The sequence below is a fragment of the Hylobates moloch genome, unplaced genomic scaffold (assembly GCF_009828535.3).
Source record: "Hylobates moloch isolate HMO894 unplaced genomic scaffold, HMol_V3 SCAFFOLD_20, whole genome shotgun sequence".
In the NCBI taxonomy this organism is placed as follows: Eukaryota; Metazoa; Chordata; class Mammalia; order Primates; family Hylobatidae; genus Hylobates; species Hylobates moloch.
In genome coordinates, this window is record NW_026652295.1 from 41552718 (window position 1) to 41570103 (window position 17386).

A 17386-nucleotide genomic window follows, 5' to 3' on the forward strand; every position below is an offset into this window, starting at 1 on the left:
TTAGGCCAGCACTTTGGGAGGCCAAGGCAAGTACACTGCTTGAGGCCAGGAGTTCGAGACCAGTCTGGGCAACATAGCAAAACCCCGTCTCTACTGAAAAACAATACAAAAAATTAGCTGGGCTTGGTAGCACGCACCTGTAGTCCCAGCTACTCGAGAGGCTGAGGCTTGAGAATCACTTAAACCCGGGAGGCGGAGGTTGCAGTGAGCTGAGATCGCGCCACCGCACTCCAGCCTGGCAACAGAGCAAGACTCCATCTCAAAAATGAACAAACAAAACCACCTTTTAGGCATTTTGATTAGCATCACTTTGAATTTATAGATTTATATGAAAAAATGAGCCAGAGTTTGTAAACATAGCATCACTTTGAATTTATAGATTTATTTGAAAAGGTGAGCCAGAGTTTGTAAACATTTTTTCTACTGCCTCCTTCATTAGTTGAGGAGCCAGAGGCAGTTAGGCTGCAGAGGGGAGGGGATTGGGGTGAGACTGAAGCAAGGAGAGCAGGTTTGGGTGGGGCAGAGAGGATGGACTAGATCTTGGTGGATGGGATTGGTCAGGGAGTCCGATGGTGCCATGGCTGGGAGGTCAGGCAAGACTCCTTGGGATGGGGAGCCCCAATATCTCTTCTCTTGTTAGAGAGAAGCTAGTGAAGATGCTGGTGGAGCTGCTGACCAACCAAGTGGGAGAGAAGATGGTGGTGGTGCAGGCCCTGCGCCTCCTTTACCTGCTCATGACCAAGCACGAGTGGCGGCCGCTTTTTGCCAGGGAGGGTGGCATCTATGCTGTGCTGGTCTGCATGCAAGAATATAAGACTTCTGTCTTGGTGCAGCAGGCTGGGCTGGCGGTGAGTACATTGGGCCTGGCAGGAGAGAACAATGGGCAAGACAGGCAGACTGGGGACTGCTGATCTTGAGGAGATACTTTGGTGCTTCAGATCAGTGAGTAGACTTTGGAATGGAAAGATGCAGATGGATTTAAGAGTTTGATCTGGACATTCTTGGGGATTGAGTGTTTGGAAAAAGGGAAAAGGGAGTTTTGGGGTTATTTTTGGTGGAGACAGGATCTTGCTATGTTGCCCAGACTGATCTTGAACTCCTGGGCTCAAGTGATCCTCCCACCTCAGCTTCCCAAAGTGCTGAGATTACAGGCATAAGCCACTGTGCCAGGCCAGGAGGTTTTTTGTTTGTTTGTTTGTGATGGAGTCTCGCTCTGTTGCCTAGGCTGGAGTGCAGTGGTACTATCTCGGCTCACTACAACCTCCACCTCCTGGGTTCAAGTGATTCTCCTGCCTTAGCCTCCTGGGATTACAGGCATGAGCCACCGTGCCTGGCCCAGGCCAGGGTTAAGAATGACTCCCAGGTGTAAAATTAAGGAGCAGGGTGCATGAAGTGGCCATTTACTGAGAGAGAGAGAATGTTGCAGGAGGAGGAGATATGGGGAGAAGGTCAGGAGTTGAGTTTTCAGGTATGTTGAGTGCTCCTGCCTTTTTAGTTATGATTAGGTGTCTGGTTAAAAACTAATTTTCTAGATGTGACCATTAAACCAAAAGTATTTTTTTTTTCCTCTTTTATCTAAGTGGCACCCTTACATAGAAAATACTCTGTTACTAGGTTTGAGTAAAACAAAGCCAGCATTGCCATTGCCCAGGGAGAATCGGGAAGGAAGGCCCTTATCCAGAGTAGCTTACAGAAGAATTGGCTTCCTGGTTACTCCAGACAGAAGTGCTGGCTGGTAGGATGGTGCGGGCAGAGGAGCTCTGTGTAGCCTGAGGGTTCCTGAGGGAGACAGGCAGGCTTCGGCCAGAGCAGTTCTGAGAATGGATTCCAGTAGTATAATGGCAGCAGCATGAACGGGAGCATGTGTCCTCTTAGAGCAGGCTGTCCTGGGAGAGGCCAGGAGGCACTTCTCTTTTCTTTTCTCTTTTCTCTCTTTTTTTTTTTGGCGGAGTCTTGCTCTGTCTTGCTCCAGCCCAGGCTGGAGTGCAGTGGCTCAATCTCGGCTCACTGCAACTTCTGCCTCCCGGGTTCAAGCGATTCTCCCGCCTCAGCCTCCCAAGTAGCTGGGATTACAGGCACGTGCCACCATGCCCAGCTTAATTTTTTGTATTTTTAGTAGAGACAGGGTTTCACCATGTTGGCCAGGAATGGTCTCAGTCTCCTGACGTCATGATCCGCCCGCCTCAGTCCCCCAAAGTGCTGGGATTACAGGCGTGAGCCACCACACCCGGCCTGGGAGGTGCTTTTCTTTATGGGACCAAGAGCAGCCAGGCGTTCATAGTCTAGATCATCATGCTCAAGGAATTCCCTGATCCTGTCAAATTATGTGACCAAAACATAGCAATTGCCATCCACTATAGATCATGGCAAAAAAATAAAAATAAAAATGGCTGGGCGTGGTGGCTCACGCCTGTAATCCCAGCACTTTGGGAGACCAAGGCGGGTGGATCACCTGAGGTGAGGAGTTTGAGACCAGCCTGGCCAACATGGTGAAACCGTGTCTCTACTAAATACAAAATTAGCCAGGCGTGGTGGTGCATGCTTGTAATCCCAGCTACTTGGGAGGCTGAGGTGGGAGAATCGCTTGAACCCGGGAGGGGGAGGTTGCCGTGAGCTGAGATTGCGCCTTTGCACTCCAGCCTGGGCGACAGAGTGAGACTTCATCTCAAAAAAATCTTGCCCTGAAATAAAATTACGTCATCTTGTTAATAACTTAAAGTCTACAGAACTCAGCTAACTGGGGGAGGGTGGTGTAACTACAGGGAGAAAGCTTCATTGAGAAATAGAAGTTGCTTGGAGGGTCCAGGCCTTACAAGAGGCATTGTCCTGAGAATTATTTCTAGCCCAGTCCATCTCTCGTGGGTTTCTTGTAGAGAATCAACCCTTTCACCAGGAGAGACATTCTCCACTCTGATTGTATGGTGTCTATTTTAATTTAATTTTTCTCTATAGTCCCAGCAAACAGGTTTGCACATTACAATTATTTTTCCTATAATGCCAACTACTGCCTGTGAGACAACCAAGAAGTCTTATCTAGAAGGGCTGGATACTGGCTAAGGCCAGGAGACACAGGTTTTGGAGACTTGGTGTATAGGTGGTAATCGAAGCAATGGGAATGGGCCTGGTTGCCTCCGTGTGGGTGAGTGCAGAGTCCAGAGAAAGGGGACAAGGAACCTCAGTTCCTTGGGGCAAAGGAACACCAGAAAGGTAGGAGAAAAGCCAGGAGGATGTGAAGTCATGGAACTCAAGGGAAGGGAGATTTTGCAAAGCAAGGAGTGCAAGTGAGTTGGGAGACAACTGTAAGAAGCCCCTGAAGACAACTAGATGCTGCGAGGGGCACCATTCTGAGGGGAAGATATAGGAGGGGCGGCTGTCCCACTCTGGTAGCCTTGGTGCTGCGAGCCTGGGGGCCGAGAGGAGCGGAAGGCTGATTTTACCATCCAGTCTCAGGGTTTTTTGTTGTTATTTAGTTTCTTTTCTTTTTTCTTTTCCTTCTTCCTTCCCTCCTTCCCTCTCTTTGTAGTATTTGATGTCCCATCACTACCTCTTCCATTTCTGTCTCCTACTCTACCTATTTGCAAACAGCTCAGCTGCCCCAAAGTTTGAGGTCTAGAATGAAGCCTCCCTTTCCTCATGGTGACTCTGCCCCCTTCTCACTCTGCTTTCACATCCCCCTCACAGGCACTGAAGATGCTGGCTGTCGCCAGCTCCTTGGAGATCCCCACTTTTGTTACTGGCCGAGATTCTGTCCACTCTTTGTTTGATGCTCAGATGACCAGAGAGATCTTCGCCAGCATCGACTCAGCCACACGCCCGGGCTCTGAGAGCCTGCTCCTCACTGTCCCTGCAGCCGTGATCCTGATGCTGAACACTGAGGGGTCAGGGCATTACCCTCCCAACTCCAGGCTCCTGCTTAGTCCCAAACCCTGCTACTCCTGTGCTCCAGGTTCATGTACTCCACAGAAATTCCACTCACGTTGTCACCTCCGGATTAAACATTGGTGGCCCTGCCAACTGTTGTTGGAAGAGAACCCAAGTGGATTGGGGATAGGGAGATTCCCAGAGAGGGCAGAGACACACTGACCTCCCTTTATGGGTTTGGGAGGAGTGGCCCGAGGTCAGGGGATCAGATGGCCTGGCTCAGAGGGCCCACTGGAGCCCTTTGCTCCCTAGCTGCCCGGGCTTCTGTGCTTGCTTTGCTGCTTCCATTGCATTCATGGTCTCTCAGTTTCTTCCTGGTCACCTCCCTCCTCCCAGGTGCTCTTCTGCAGCGAGAAATGGCTTACTCCTGCTCAACCTGCTTTTGTGCAACCACCACACTCTGGGAGACCAGATTATAACCCGAGAGCTGAGAGACACGTTGTTTAGGCACTCAGGGATAGCACCAGGAACAGAACCTGTGCCTACCACACGCACCATCCTCATGATGCTTCTCAATCGCTACTCAGAGCCGCCGGGCAGCCCTGAGCGTGCAGGTACCATTGTGGAGGGGTGGTTTTGTAGAGGAATCACACAGTGCCAGCCAGGTTTACATATCAGCTCCTTACTGGAAAGATACAAGGAAACTTCAGGAAATGAGCAAGCATTGTGGTGTTCAAGTTAGGTCTTAAGTAGAACTTCCTGACCAAGAAGAGGGAGACTGGAATATGTGCAAAGAAATTGCATTTTTTTTTTTTTTTTTTTTTTTTGAGATGGAGTTTTGCTCTTGTTTCCCAGGCTGGAGTGCAGTGGCGCGATCTCGACTCACTGTAACTTCTGCCTCCTGGGTTCAAGCAATTCTCGTGCCTCAGCCTCCTGAGTAGCTGGGATTATAGGCACCTGCCACCACACCCGGCTAATTTTTGTATTTTTAGTAGAGACAGGGTTTCACCATGTTGGCCAGGCTGATCTGGAACTCCTGACCTCAGGAGATCCACTGCCTTGGCCTCCCAAAGTGCTGGGATTGCAGGTGTGAGCTGCTGCACCTGGCTGGAAATTGCCTTCTTGAATGGCTTTAAACATATGTGGATTCATATCCATCTGGGCTAGGTTTGGCCCAGTATTATTGGACAGTGGAAGACTCATTGAAATGACATCTAGGGAGGCCTTTCTTTTTTCTTCTTTCAAGCTTAACTTTTTTTTTTTTGGAGATGGAGTCTCACTCTGTCGCCCAGGCTGGAGTGCAGGTGCACGATCTCTGCTCACTGCAAGCTCTGCCTCCCGGTTTCAAGGAATTCTCCTGCCTCAGCCTCCTGAGTAGCTGGGATTACAGGTGCATGCCATCACGCCCAGCTAATTTTTGTATATTTAGTAGAGACAGGGTTTCACCATGTTGGTCAGGCTGGTTTCGAACTCCTGACCTTGTGATCTGCCCTCCTTGGCCTCCCAAAGTGCTGGGATTACAGGCGTGAGCCACTGTGCCTGGCCTAAGCTTAACTTTCTCTTCACAGAATAGGGAGGCCTTCTTAAGAAAAATTATAATTTATGGTACAGAACACTTGTGCCTGGAAACGTTAGATATTGATACTGGGGAAGAAACCCTTTGTGATTGAAAAACAAGTGAAAACCTAGAAGTATGGAGGGATATTGAAATAGGAAATATGTGGCCAGGTGCAATAGCTCATGCCTTTAATCCCAGCACTTTGGGAGGCTGAGGCAGGCAGATCACTTGAGGTCAGCAGTTTGAGACCAGCCTGGCCAACATGGTGAAACCCCATCTTTACTAAAAATACAAAAATTAGCCAGGCACGGTGGTGGGTGCTTGTAATCCCAGCTACTTGGGAGGCTGACGCAGGAGAATCACTTGAGCCCAGGAGGTGGAGGTCACAGTGAGCCAAGATCACGCCACTGCACTCCAGCCTGGGTGACAGAGCGAGACTCCATTTAAAAAAACAAAAATAGGAAATACGTATGTATCTTTTAGTCTGTGTACCTAAAGCCACCATGCAGGTAGTACAGGTATCATCATAGTTAATATTTACTATAGCTAACATTTAATAATAGGACTATAGGAGATTTAAAATGTCTTGTGTTTAACTTGACAATGTTTGCTATACTAGGTTTTTTTTTCAAATCTGATTAGGTTTCTATTTGGGGTCAGGAAAGAAAATCCCTCATCGTTTGGTTAAAAACTGTAGACATCCTCAATATAGAAGGAAAATTGTGGGGTGATTTTCTGGACCTTCCCAGTTCTCAGTTTGACAAACTGGTAAGACTCTTCATCCACATTTTTCCCTCCGGTGTGTCTGGCTGCAGCGCTAGAGACCCCCATCATCCAGGGTCCGGATGGGTCCCCTGAGCTACTGATTCGATCCCTGGTTGGGGGCCCATCTGCAGAACTACTCCTGGACTTGGAGCGTGTGCTGTGCCGTGAGGGCAGCCCTGGAAGTGCCGTGAGGCCCCTCCTCAAGCGCCTCCAGCAGGAGACCCAGCCTTTCTTCCTGTTGCTGCGGACTCTGGATGCTCCGGGGCCCAACAAGACTCTGCTGCTGTCTGTGCTGAGGTGAGGGGCCTGTTGAGGCACCATGCATTGGGATGAGGGAAACTGGCAGACTTCAGGGACTTCACTTGTTTCTTTTCTTTTTCCTTTTTTTTTTTTTTTTTGAGATGGAGTTTCACTCTTGTTGCCCAGGCTGGAGTGCGATGGCACGATCTCAGCTCACTGCAACCTCTGCCTCCCAGGTTCAAGTGGTTCTCCTGCCTCAGCCTCCCGAGTAGCTGGGATTACAGGCATGTGCCACAATGCCCAGCTAATTTTGTATTTTTAGTAGAGATGGGGTTTCTCCATTTTGGTCAGGCTGGTCTCGAACTCCCGACCTCAGGTGATCTGCCCACTTCGGCCTCCCAAAGTGCTGGGATTACAGGCGTGAGCCACCATGCCTGGCCTGACTTCACTCGTTTCTACCCCCTCACCAGGGTCATAACCCGACTGCTGGATTTCCCTGAGGCAATGGTCCTCCCCTGGCACGAGGTCTTGGAGCCCTGCCTCAACTGCCTGAGTGGCCCTAGCAGTGACTCTGAGGTACCAAAACCCTGGCAAGGGGAAGAGAGGGAAGGGCAGCATCTGGAGCACCAACTTCCTTGTGAGGCTCTGGAGGGCACAGCAGAGCCTTTCTGATTGGATCTTGGGGCACTGGGATGGGTGTAGGAGGAGGAAGGATAATGTAATCTAAGAATCTCCAGAACTGGAATCTTTGAAGTATAAACCTTTTAGATGATTTTAGATTTGGATTTTAGATTCTGGACTAAGGAGAAGCCCACATCCACCAATCCAAACAGCTCGCCTCCCTTCCGGGTTTGTGCATTGGAGAGCAAGGCTCAGGCACCAGGGTTAACATAGCTTGGCCCGGCAGGAAGCAGCCTGGAAAGCTGTGCCCAAGCTCTGTTCTGCCAACTCACTCTGGAGTCCCAGCACTCCTCTATTTTACTCCACCTGACTTTGGTACTCTTGTTTCCCTGGGCGTTGGCATGTCTCCACAATCTCAGCCACGACACTTCCTTTACTGAACCCTCTCCTCAATCCTTACGTGTCCTACCTCTTGTTTCCTGTAAATTAATCCATGTGGCTCTGGGCTCAAGATTGTTCAGGAGCTGACCTGCTTCCTACATCGCCTGGCCTCGATGCATAAGGACTATGCTGTGGTGCTCTGCTGCCTGGGAGCAAAAGAGATCCTCTCCAAAGTCCTGGACAAGCACTCAGCTCAGCTGCTGCTGGGCTGTGAGCTTCGGGACCTGGTGACAGAGTGTGAGAAGTATGCACAGCTCTATAGCAACCTCACCTCCAGCATCCTGGCTGGCTGCATTCAGGTGAGGAGTGGCTGTATGCAGCTGAGAGAACGCAAGTCAGAAGCAGGAGAAGGGGATTCACTGTGTTCCTCTTTGGTATCCCTGTTTGGCACAGGTTGTAGCAAATCTGGGGCACTTGTTTCCTAACCTTGACTCCACATGGTTTTGTCAAAATGTGGGGAGAGAGGAGTTGAGTGTACCGTTGACCCTTGACTTTTTCTCTCTACCTGTTTCTGGGCGTTTCTGTGTTCCTCCCTCTTCTCTTCCTCATTCTCCCTGATGTTCCGGCTGCAGATGGTGCTGGGCCAGATCGAAGACCACAGACGAACCCAGCAACCCATCAACATCCCCTTCTTTGATGTGTTCCTCAGGCATCTCTGCCAGGGTTAGTGCCCTCATCTGCTTTCTCCTGGCTCCCATCCAGTGTCTGTTCTCCCCTTCCCTTCCTGCTCCCTAGACCTTTTCCTTTTTCCTCTCAACTAACCTGGCTGTGACCGTCACCCCTTCCCACTTACCCCCAGGCTCCAGTGTGGAAGTGAAGGAGGACAAGTGCTGGGAGAAGGTGGAGGTGTCCTCCAACCCGCACCGGGCCAGCAAGCTGACGGACCACAACCCCAAGACCTACTGGGAATCCAACGGCAGCACCGGCTCCCACTACATCACCCTGCACATGCACCGTGGTGTTCTTGTTAGGTGCAAATGCACATATATGAATGTTCTGCTGTGCCCCAGGATACTTCCCCAAAGCACCCAGATACACACAACCCCAGCTATAACCCCCATGCCTGAGGGACACACTCAAACCTATTTTGTGCAGTGAACACATAGACATACTGACCTGTCTTTGCTGAGTATAGACATCCCCTCACTCCCAGTGTCTGGTGATCTGTACCCCAGCAGGTACAGATGGCACTGCCCTGTGCTTAGTGTTGAGGGAGATCAACAGCTCACTTATCCATTTCTCCTTTGGGCATTTATTTAATGCCAGGCATTTGTGTCAGGCACTGTGCAAGGGTCTCGAAATAGGAGGACAATAAATATGGTACCTACATTCCAGCTGGGGAGCTACACTAGAAAATCAAGTAAGAGCAGAGTAAGAAAAAGCATTGCGGTTCACATGTGTACCTGAGACTGACAGGCATGAGAGCAGACTTCCTTCTGGAAGGAGGGGGTGACTGAGCTGGGTTTTGACATTGAAATTAGGTAGATAAAGAGGGGGCAACATTCTAGGCACAAGGACAGCATATGTGCAAAATGGAAATAAGAAACAGCGTATTTGGAGGGACTTTTAAGTAATCATGTTTGGCTGCAATTGAAAGCTGTGTATATCTTTATTTTTATTTTTATTTTTTTTTTTTTGAGATGGAGTCTCACTCTGCCGCCCAGACTGGAGTGCAGTGGTGCGATCTCAGCTCACTGCAACTTCTGCCTTCTGGGTTCATGCCATTCTCCTGCCTCAGCCTCCCGAGTAGCTGGGACTACAGGCGCCTGCCACCACGCCTGGCTAATTTTTTGTATTTTTAGTAGAGACGGGGTTTCACCGTGTTAGTCAGGATGGTCTCGATCTCCTGACTTCGTGATCCGCCCGCCTCAGCCTCCCAAAGTGCTGGGATTACAGGCGTGAGCCACTGCGCCCGGCCGAAAGCTGTGTATATCTAAGTGGCGTAAGATACAGGCCAGAAAAGTAAGCAAAGGCAGATCACAAAATGTTTTGTGAGCTAAGCAGTTTGAACTTTATTCCAGAAGTTGGGAGAGCCATTGGAAGATTTTAAGAAGGGAGGAGAGAAAACTAGATTTTTTATTGAGAAAGCTCACTCTGGCAATTATGGGAGTTTGGGCTGGAGGTCAGAAGAGAGAAAGAGGTGGAAGGTTTATGCAGTGGCCTAGTAGAGAAAGGATCCATGTGTTCAGTTAGACAGCAGGAGTGGGAATTGACTGGGAAATCCTCAGAGGTGGAGTCCACAAGACTTGCCTTTGGGTGAGGGAAGCCATGAGAAGGTGAAGGCCTCAGTGACAGTATTCTAGTTGAGTACTGAGTGCACGGAAGTTTTATTTCCCAGGAAGGAAACGGGAAGCGGGACAGGTTTATGTGGACAGATGATCATTTTATTTGGGCATGTTGACTTTGAGGTGCCTGTGGGACATGACATGGAAATATCTGTTGAGGACACAGCATAAAAGCTCAGGAGAGTGATCTGGGATAGAGATGTGGATTTGGAGTCCTCTGTGTATTAATTTCCAGTTGAAACTGGGGGTTTAAATTAAGTCAGTTTGGGTGAATATAAAGGGAAGAGCAGAGGGTCTAGTGGGGACAGCTGCCTCAGGAGCCAGCAGAGGAACAGGAGCCTGAGAAAGAAGTGGTGGCTTGAAATAGTTTTGACCTAAAACCAGGGCTCTGGGCTTTTTATTTCTTTCTTTTGATTTTTATTTCGTAGAGGTGGGGTCTTGCAGTGTTGCCCAGATTGATCTTAAACTCAGCCTCAAGCAATCCTCCCACCTCAGCCTCCCAAAGTGTTGGGATTACAGATGTGAGCCACCACGTCCAGAGGCCCAGCTTTGACTGTTTCCTTTCTTCTTTCCCAGGCAGCTCACTTTGCTGGTGGCCAGTGAGGACTCAAGCTACATGCCAGCCAGGGTGGTGGTGTTTGGGGGTGACAGTACCAGCTGCATCAGCACTGAGCTCAACACGGTGGGGACCCTTGTGCCCCCCTTCACCTTGCTCCACATCCTTCTTTTTGTCCCAGTGCCTGTGGGAAGGACCTAGTCCCTGGGGAATGGTGACATCCCTTCCCCTTGGGAAGGCGTTGCCTTGTAAGCAGTGAGAGTGGGATTAGGGATGCAGAACCACGTCCATCCCTAGGCTCTGTAGGTGAAGTGAAGGGCACACACCATGACCGACTTGGTTACTGTCAACAATTTTTCCAACCCTGTTTCTGGAGGTGACAGTTCTCTCCTGTCCCTTTTCTCCCCTGCCCTACCAGGTGAATGTGATGCCCTCTGCCAGCCGGGTGATCCTCTTGGAGAACCTGAACCGCTTCTGGCCCATCATCCAGATCCGCATAAAGCGCTGCCAGCAGGTGATGCTAGGGCGTCAGCCAGGGCTGAGGAGGAGGTGGCACAGGGTCTCCAGAGTGGCTGGGTTCTTTAACATCTAGAGGCCAGGGCTTTAGCCAAGTTTCTCCTTGATCTGCTTGGGAGATGGCCCAGGGACCTGTTGAGTCCCAGAGATGTGGGGATGTCCTGAGCAGTTCTAGGGAACTCAGGGCAGGAGGCTTGGCTTTGGTAGTACTTAGTGGCTCAAGCGGCTTAGGTGACAGATAAGTCCGTGCATGTTCCAGGGCGGCATTGACACTCGGGTTCGGGGTGTGGAGGTCCTGGGCCCTAAGCCCACATTCTGGCCGCTGTTCCGGGAGCAGCTGTGTCGCCGAACATGTCTCTTCTACACAATTCGGGCACAAGCCTGGAGCCGGGACATAGCAGAGGACCGCCGGCGCCTCCTCCAGCTCTGTCCCAGGTGGGTGGGGCCTGAGGAGGGAAGATGGGTGAGGGAACAGGACACTGTGAGAAGTAGGAGGGATGCTTCTGTGGGAGTCCGGAAGGGAAAGCTGCAGCCAGGACATGAGGGGGAAGGTGAACATAGGTGAGTTTGTGTTGATTGGGAAAAGTTGGGTCAGGGACCGAACAGGGGTGATTGGGAGCTGATTTGCACTTGAATGGAGGCCTCTGGGAAATCGGTGCCATTAATCCTCCACCACGCACTGTTTGTTCCCAGATTGAACAGGGTTTTGCGCCACGAGCAGAATTTTGCTGACCGCTTCCTCCCTGATGATGAGGCCGCCCAGGCACTGGGCAAGACCTGCTGGGAGGCCCTGGTCAGCCCCCTGGTACAGAACATCACCTCTCCCGGTAACCATGCTGACACCTGGCCCCACTAACCAGTTCCTTGTCCCTATTCCCAGGGATCACCTGAGTTAATGCTCTTGGTTCTTTTGGTTCCTGTCTTTATCCCTGAAGGCCTGTCACCTCAGTGTTCCTCTCTCCTTCCTGCCCCAGGCAGTGCTCCCTGAGACTCTGGTATTTGAATCTTTCCCACTACCCCATCCCCGCCCTGTTACCATCTCCCCTGACTCCAGCTGAAGCAAACCTTGGTGAGGGGAGGACTAGGGCCCCACTACCCCTCAAGCCTTTTTGTACAATTGATTTTTCTCCCTCCTCTGCCCTGGGCTGTCTGTTCTCCCATCTCCCATGGAGACCTGTTCCTGACCTGTCTTCTTTCAGATGCGGAAGGCGTGAGTGCCTTGGGATGGCTGCTGGATCAATACTTAGAACAGAGAGAGACCTCTCGGAACCCCTTGAGTCGAGCAGCGTCCTTTGCTTCTCGAGTTCGTCGCCTTTGCCACTTGCTGGTGCATGTGGAGCCTCCTCCTGGGCCTTCTCCTGAGCCATCCACTCGGCCCTGTAAGTCCCAGCCATGGCCAGTGGAGCTGAGACTGCGGACAGTGGTGTATCTGGCTCCCTCCTCCCTGGGTCTTACTCTTGCTGCTTTGCTACCGGCCTTTCCAGGCCCCTGAGACCTCCTGGCCTTTCCAGGAGATCACTACCCAAGACCGGTGTACTCACCCAGAGGCTGAGATCAAACCCCTTCCTTCTCCCTCTGTCTCTACAGTCAGCAAGAACAGTAAGGGTCGGGACCGGAGCCCGGCACCTTCGCCAGTGCTTCCAAGCAGCAGCCTGAGGAACATAACCCAGTGCTGGCTGAGCGTGGTGCAGGAGCAGGTGGGCAGAAGCAAGCAGAAGTCTGCAGAGGGGAGGGGCTGCTCCTTTTATGTCATTTCTTGCCTTTCTCCTCAGGTTGGCAGATTCCTGGCTGCAGCTTGGAGGGCCCCAGACTTTGTGCCTCGTTACTGTAAACTCTATGAGCACTTGCAGAGAGCAGGCTCCGAGCTGTTTGGGCCTCGGGCAGCCTTCACGCTGGCTCTGCGCAGTGGCTTCTCTGGCGCCTTGCTGCAGCAGTCCTTCCTCACTGCTGCTCATGTGAGTCCCACCAGCTCCCCACAGGGCTGCAAGCTCTTGTTCCAAGTTCATCTCTTTCTGCTCTGCCCTTTTACCTCCTTTTGCTCCCCAGTCTCCTACTCCACTCCCTCATTCATGGTTTGCTCATGCCCTTTCCTCTGCCCCCAGATGAGTGAGCAGTTTGCCAGGTACATTGACCAGCAGATCCAGGGTGGCCTGATTGGTGGAGCCCCTGGAGTGGAAATGCTGGGGCAGCTTCAGCGGCACCTGGAACCCATTATGGTCCTTTCTGGTCTGGAACTGGCCACAACTTTTGAGCACTTCTATCAGTGAGTGCAGGTCTGGAGGCGTAGGGGATGGGAGGCCTAGATCTAGGGAGTGGAAAGATTTAAGTCTTATAGGGGAGATGAGAAAAGAGGCTGTGCAGAGGAGAGATTAAGATGTGGAGATGGCTGGTCAGACGCGGTGGCTCATGCATGTAATCCCAGCATTCTGGCGGGCAGATCAACTGAGGTCAGGAGTTCAAGACCAGCCTGACCAACATGGTGAAACCCTTTCTCTACTAAAAATACAAAAATTAGCCAGGCATGGTGGCGTGGTGGCAGGCACCTGTAATCCCAGCTAGTCGGGAGGGTGAGAGGCAGGTGAATCGCTTGAACTCAGGAGGCAGAGGTTGCAGTGAACCAAGACCGCGTCATTGCCCTTCAACCTGGGTGACGAGAGCAAGACTCCGTCTCAAAAAAAAAAAAAAAAAAAAAAAAGTGGAGGTGGTCATGCATTGGTCGAAAGGGAGTGGGAAAGAAGAGGTGAGGTAGGGTGTGTGACTCAGGCAGAGGGACAGAGGGACCTACGTTCTTGAGGGGGAGGCTGGGCCACGCTGGCACCCACACTGAGGCTTGGCCTGGGCTGTGTGTGTTGCAGGCATTACATGGCAGACCGTCTCCTGAGCTTTGGCTCGAGCTGGCTGGAGGGGGCCGTGCTAGAGCAGATTGGCCTCTGTTTTCCCAACCGCCTCCCCCAGCTGATGCTGCAGAGCCTGAGCACCTCTGAGGAGCTGCAGCGCCAGTTCCACCTCTTCCAGCTCCAGCGGCTCGACAAGTTGTTCTTGGAGCAGGAAGACGAGGAGGAAAAGAGACTAGAGGAAGAGGAGGTAAGAGCAGGGAGAATAGGAGAGTGAGAGAAGACTAGACCAAAGAAGGGAGCCCAAGGGCCCTTGAAATCCTTCTGTCCCTCAGGAGGAAGAGGAGGAAGAGGAAGCTGAGAAAGAATTATTTATCGAAGATCCAAGTCCAGCCATTTCTATACTGGTGCTGTCACCACGCTGCTGGCCGGTCTCCCCGCTCTGCTACCTGTACCATCCCAGAAAGTGCCTTCCCACAGAATTCTGTGATGCCCTTGACCGTTTCTCCAGTTTCTACAGCCAGAGTGAGGAACTAGGGAGAGGAAATTGGAGATCGGGGTGAGATTTGGGGTGGCAAGAGAGGAAGAGGAGAGGACCTTTGGACAGGATATAGATATGAAGAAAAATATCAGCTCCTAGCGAGGCATGAGAAAGCATGGGTTGTAGTTTCATTAATTTCTGCTCTCATCAGTTCCTTCAACTTTCTATAAATTTGTTCTGTTTTCTTTTTCTAACTTCAAGTGAGGTGCTTATTTGATTTTTAGTCTTTTCAGACTTTTTTCCAAATAAAAGTGTTTAAGACTATTCATTTCCCTCTCAATACTGCTTTAGTGGCATCCTATAAAGTTTTAAAAGATTTTTTTTTCTTTTTTTTTTCGAGATGGAGTCTCGCTCTGTCACCCAGACCAAAGTGCAGTGGTGTGATCTCTGCTCACTGCAGCCTCTGCCTCCCGAGTTCAAGCGATTCTCCTGTCTCAGCCTCCCAAGTAGCTGGGACTACAGGCGTATGCCACCACACCCGGCTAATTGTGTATTCTTAGTAGAGACGGGGTTTCGCCATGTTAACCAGGCTGGTCTCAAACTCCTGACCTCAGGTGATCCACCTGCCTCGGTGAGCCACTGTGCCCAGCCAAAAAGATTTTTTAGATTGGGATATAACTAGTATTCAGTAAAGTGCACACATCTTAATTTTAAGGCTTCATGAATTATTATATTCATATACACCCATGTATCTACCTCCCTCACACCCCCATCAAGATACAGAACATTTCCAGCATCGTAGAAGGCTGTCTCCTTCATGCCCCCTTTCCAGTCAATGTCTTCTTCCAGGAGAAATCGTTATTTTTAACCTTTATCACCATAGATTTGTGCCTGTATTTGAACATCATATAAATGGAATCATACAGTATTCTGCTGTGTCTGATGTCTTTCACGAAACATACTGTCTGTGGGAGTTATCCAGGTTGTCAAGGGTATCATTAGTTTATTCATTTCTTTTGCTGAGTCATATTCCATTGTGTGGATGTATTTACCCTTTCTGCTGTTTATGGGCATTTGGGATGTTCCGTAAGTTTTTATTACATATTATTTTTATTATTGTTTAGTTCTAAGAATTTTTAAATTTCTGTTATTATTTCCTTATTTTGTTTTTCAGAAGAATATATATTTTAATTTCCAAACAAGTTTTTCTTTAATTATTTTTTTGTTTTATATTTCTACCCTCATTCCCCTGTGGCCAAAGAGCATGGTTTCTGTGATTCTGAATCTTTGCAGTTTATTGAGACTTCGTTATAGCCTGGTAGATGGTCATATTTTACCTGTTTCATGTGTGATTAAGAAGAATGTGTGTTCTTAACTGGATTCTACATATTTCACCAAATTGACCTTGTTAATTGTTTTGTTTACATCTTCTGTAAAGTTACCAGTTTTAGTCTACTTGATCTACTACTGAGAAAGGTGTGCTAAAATCTACCACTATGATGGTGAATTTTTTAAAACCGCTAATCATACTGGTTTAACTGTAAATATATTTTTTGGTTATTTTGTTAGAAGGTTAAAATAGTTTAACAGTGCTATCCAGTAGAACTTTCTGCAATGATTGAAAAATTCTTTTCTGCACCGTTCAGTATGATAGTCATTGGTGGCAATTAAGTACTTGGAATGTGGCTAATATAACTGAGGAACTAAATAATTTAATTTAATTGTAATCAGTTTATTATTTTATTTTATTTTATTTTAATTTTTTTGAGACAGAGTCTCGCTCTGTCACCCAGGCTGGAGTACAGTGGCTTGATCTTGGCTCACTGCAACCTCCACCTCCTGGGTTCAAGCGATTCTCATGCCTCACTCAGCCTCCCGGTTAGCTGGGATTACAGGTGTGCACCACTATGCCTGGCTAATTTTTGTATTTTTAGTAGAGACGAGGTTTCACCATGTTGGCCAGGCTAGTCTCGAACCCCTGGCCTCAGGTGATCCAGCTGCCTTGGCCTCTCAAATTGCTGGGATTACAGGCGTGAGCCACCGCGCTTGGCCATAATCAGTTTAAATTTAAATAGTTACATGTGGCTAATGGCTACTATGATGGACCATGCAGGTTTGGAAATTCCAGAGTCAATGAAACATTATTATGAAGTGACATTCTTTCTTTCTAATAAAGCTTTTTCTCTAGAAGTCTGTTTTTCTCTGGTATTAATAGTATACCAGCTTTCTTTGGTTACTGGCTTTCCAGTTTATCTTTTTCTATCTTTAGCTTTTTGTTTTTGCATGGAGAGAAGTTCTTAATCTTTTGCGTACCTTTTTTTAAATTGTGATAAAATATATCTAGTATAACATTTGCCATTTTAACCATTCAAAGTATACAATTTGTCCTTTTACTTGTATTTTTTGAGAGGGGATGTCACTCTGTCATCCAGGCTGGAGTGCAGCATCATGATCTCAGGTGGCTCGCCGCAACCTCTGCCTGCCAGGCTCAAGTGATCCTCCCATCTCAGTCTCCCAAGTAGCTGGGACTATAGGTGTGTACCACCACTCCCAGCTAATTTTTGTAGAAACAGAGTTTCGCTATGTTGGCCAGGCTGTTCTCAAACTCCTGCCTCAGCTTCCCAAAGTGCTGGGATTGCAGACATGAGCCACTGTGCCCAGCCTCCATATTCTAATTTTTTCTTTCTTTTTTTTTTTTTGGAAACAGAGTCTCGCTCTGTCGCCCAGGCTGGAGTGCAGTGGCTCAATCCCAGCTCACTGCAACCTCTGCCTCCTGGGTTCAAGTGATTCTCCTGCCTCAGCCTCCAGAGCAACTGGGACCATAGGCGTGCACCACCACGCCCGGCTAATTTTTTTGTATTTTTAGTAGAGACAAGGTTTCACCATATTGGCCAGGCTGTTCTCGAACTCCTGACCTTGTGATCTCCCTGCCTCGGCCTCCCAAAGTGCTGGGATTACAGGCATGAGCCACCGCATCCGGACCCTTTTATATTTTTTATTTTATTTTATTTTTATTAATTTTTTTGAGATGGAGTCTTGCTCTGTTGCCCAGGCTGGAGTGCAATGGTGCGATCTCAGCTCACTGCAACCTCCACCTCCCGGGCTCAAGCAATTCTCCTGCCTCAGCCTCTCAAGTAGCTGGGATTACAGGTGCCCACCACCATGCCCGGCTAATTTTTGTATTTTTAGTAAAGATGGGGTTTCACCATGTTGGCCAGTCTGGTCTCG

The 17386-nt window shown here is 49.3% G+C and overlaps 1 protein-coding gene across 5 annotated transcripts in view; it reads left to right on the forward strand.

Moving 5' to 3' along the window:
• Positions 1 to 17386, forward strand: part of CUL9 (cullin 9) — a 41828-nt gene that overhangs the window by 10161 nt on the left and 14281 nt on the right. For 3 of the 5 annotated variants that reach the window (XM_032141448.2, XM_032141446.2, XM_058432273.1), the window contains 18 exons: positions 641 to 848; positions 3682 to 3878; positions 4258 to 4475; positions 6235 to 6481; positions 6895 to 7000; positions 7558 to 7785; positions 8059 to 8149; positions 8286 to 8457; positions 10348 to 10453; positions 10746 to 10841; positions 11103 to 11278; positions 11537 to 11670; positions 12043 to 12222; positions 12431 to 12540; positions 12616 to 12798; positions 12946 to 13106; positions 13699 to 13927; positions 14013 to 14202. In XM_032141448.2, coding sequence (XP_031997339.1) covers positions 641 to 848; positions 3682 to 3878; positions 4258 to 4475; positions 6235 to 6481; positions 6895 to 7000; positions 7558 to 7785; positions 8059 to 8149; positions 8286 to 8457; positions 10348 to 10453; positions 10746 to 10841; positions 11103 to 11278; positions 11537 to 11670; positions 12043 to 12222; positions 12431 to 12540; positions 12616 to 12798; positions 12946 to 13106; positions 13699 to 13927; positions 14013 to 14202 — 3032 coding nt within the window. The remainder of the gene's footprint in view (positions 1 to 640; positions 849 to 3681; positions 3879 to 4257; positions 4476 to 6234; positions 6482 to 6894; positions 7001 to 7557; positions 7786 to 8058; positions 8150 to 8285; positions 8458 to 10347; positions 10454 to 10745; positions 10842 to 11102; positions 11279 to 11536; positions 11671 to 12042; positions 12223 to 12430; positions 12541 to 12615; positions 12799 to 12945; positions 13107 to 13698; positions 13928 to 14012; positions 14203 to 17386) is intronic. The other 2 variants (XM_032141449.2, XM_058432272.1) reach the window with 2 other exon arrangements.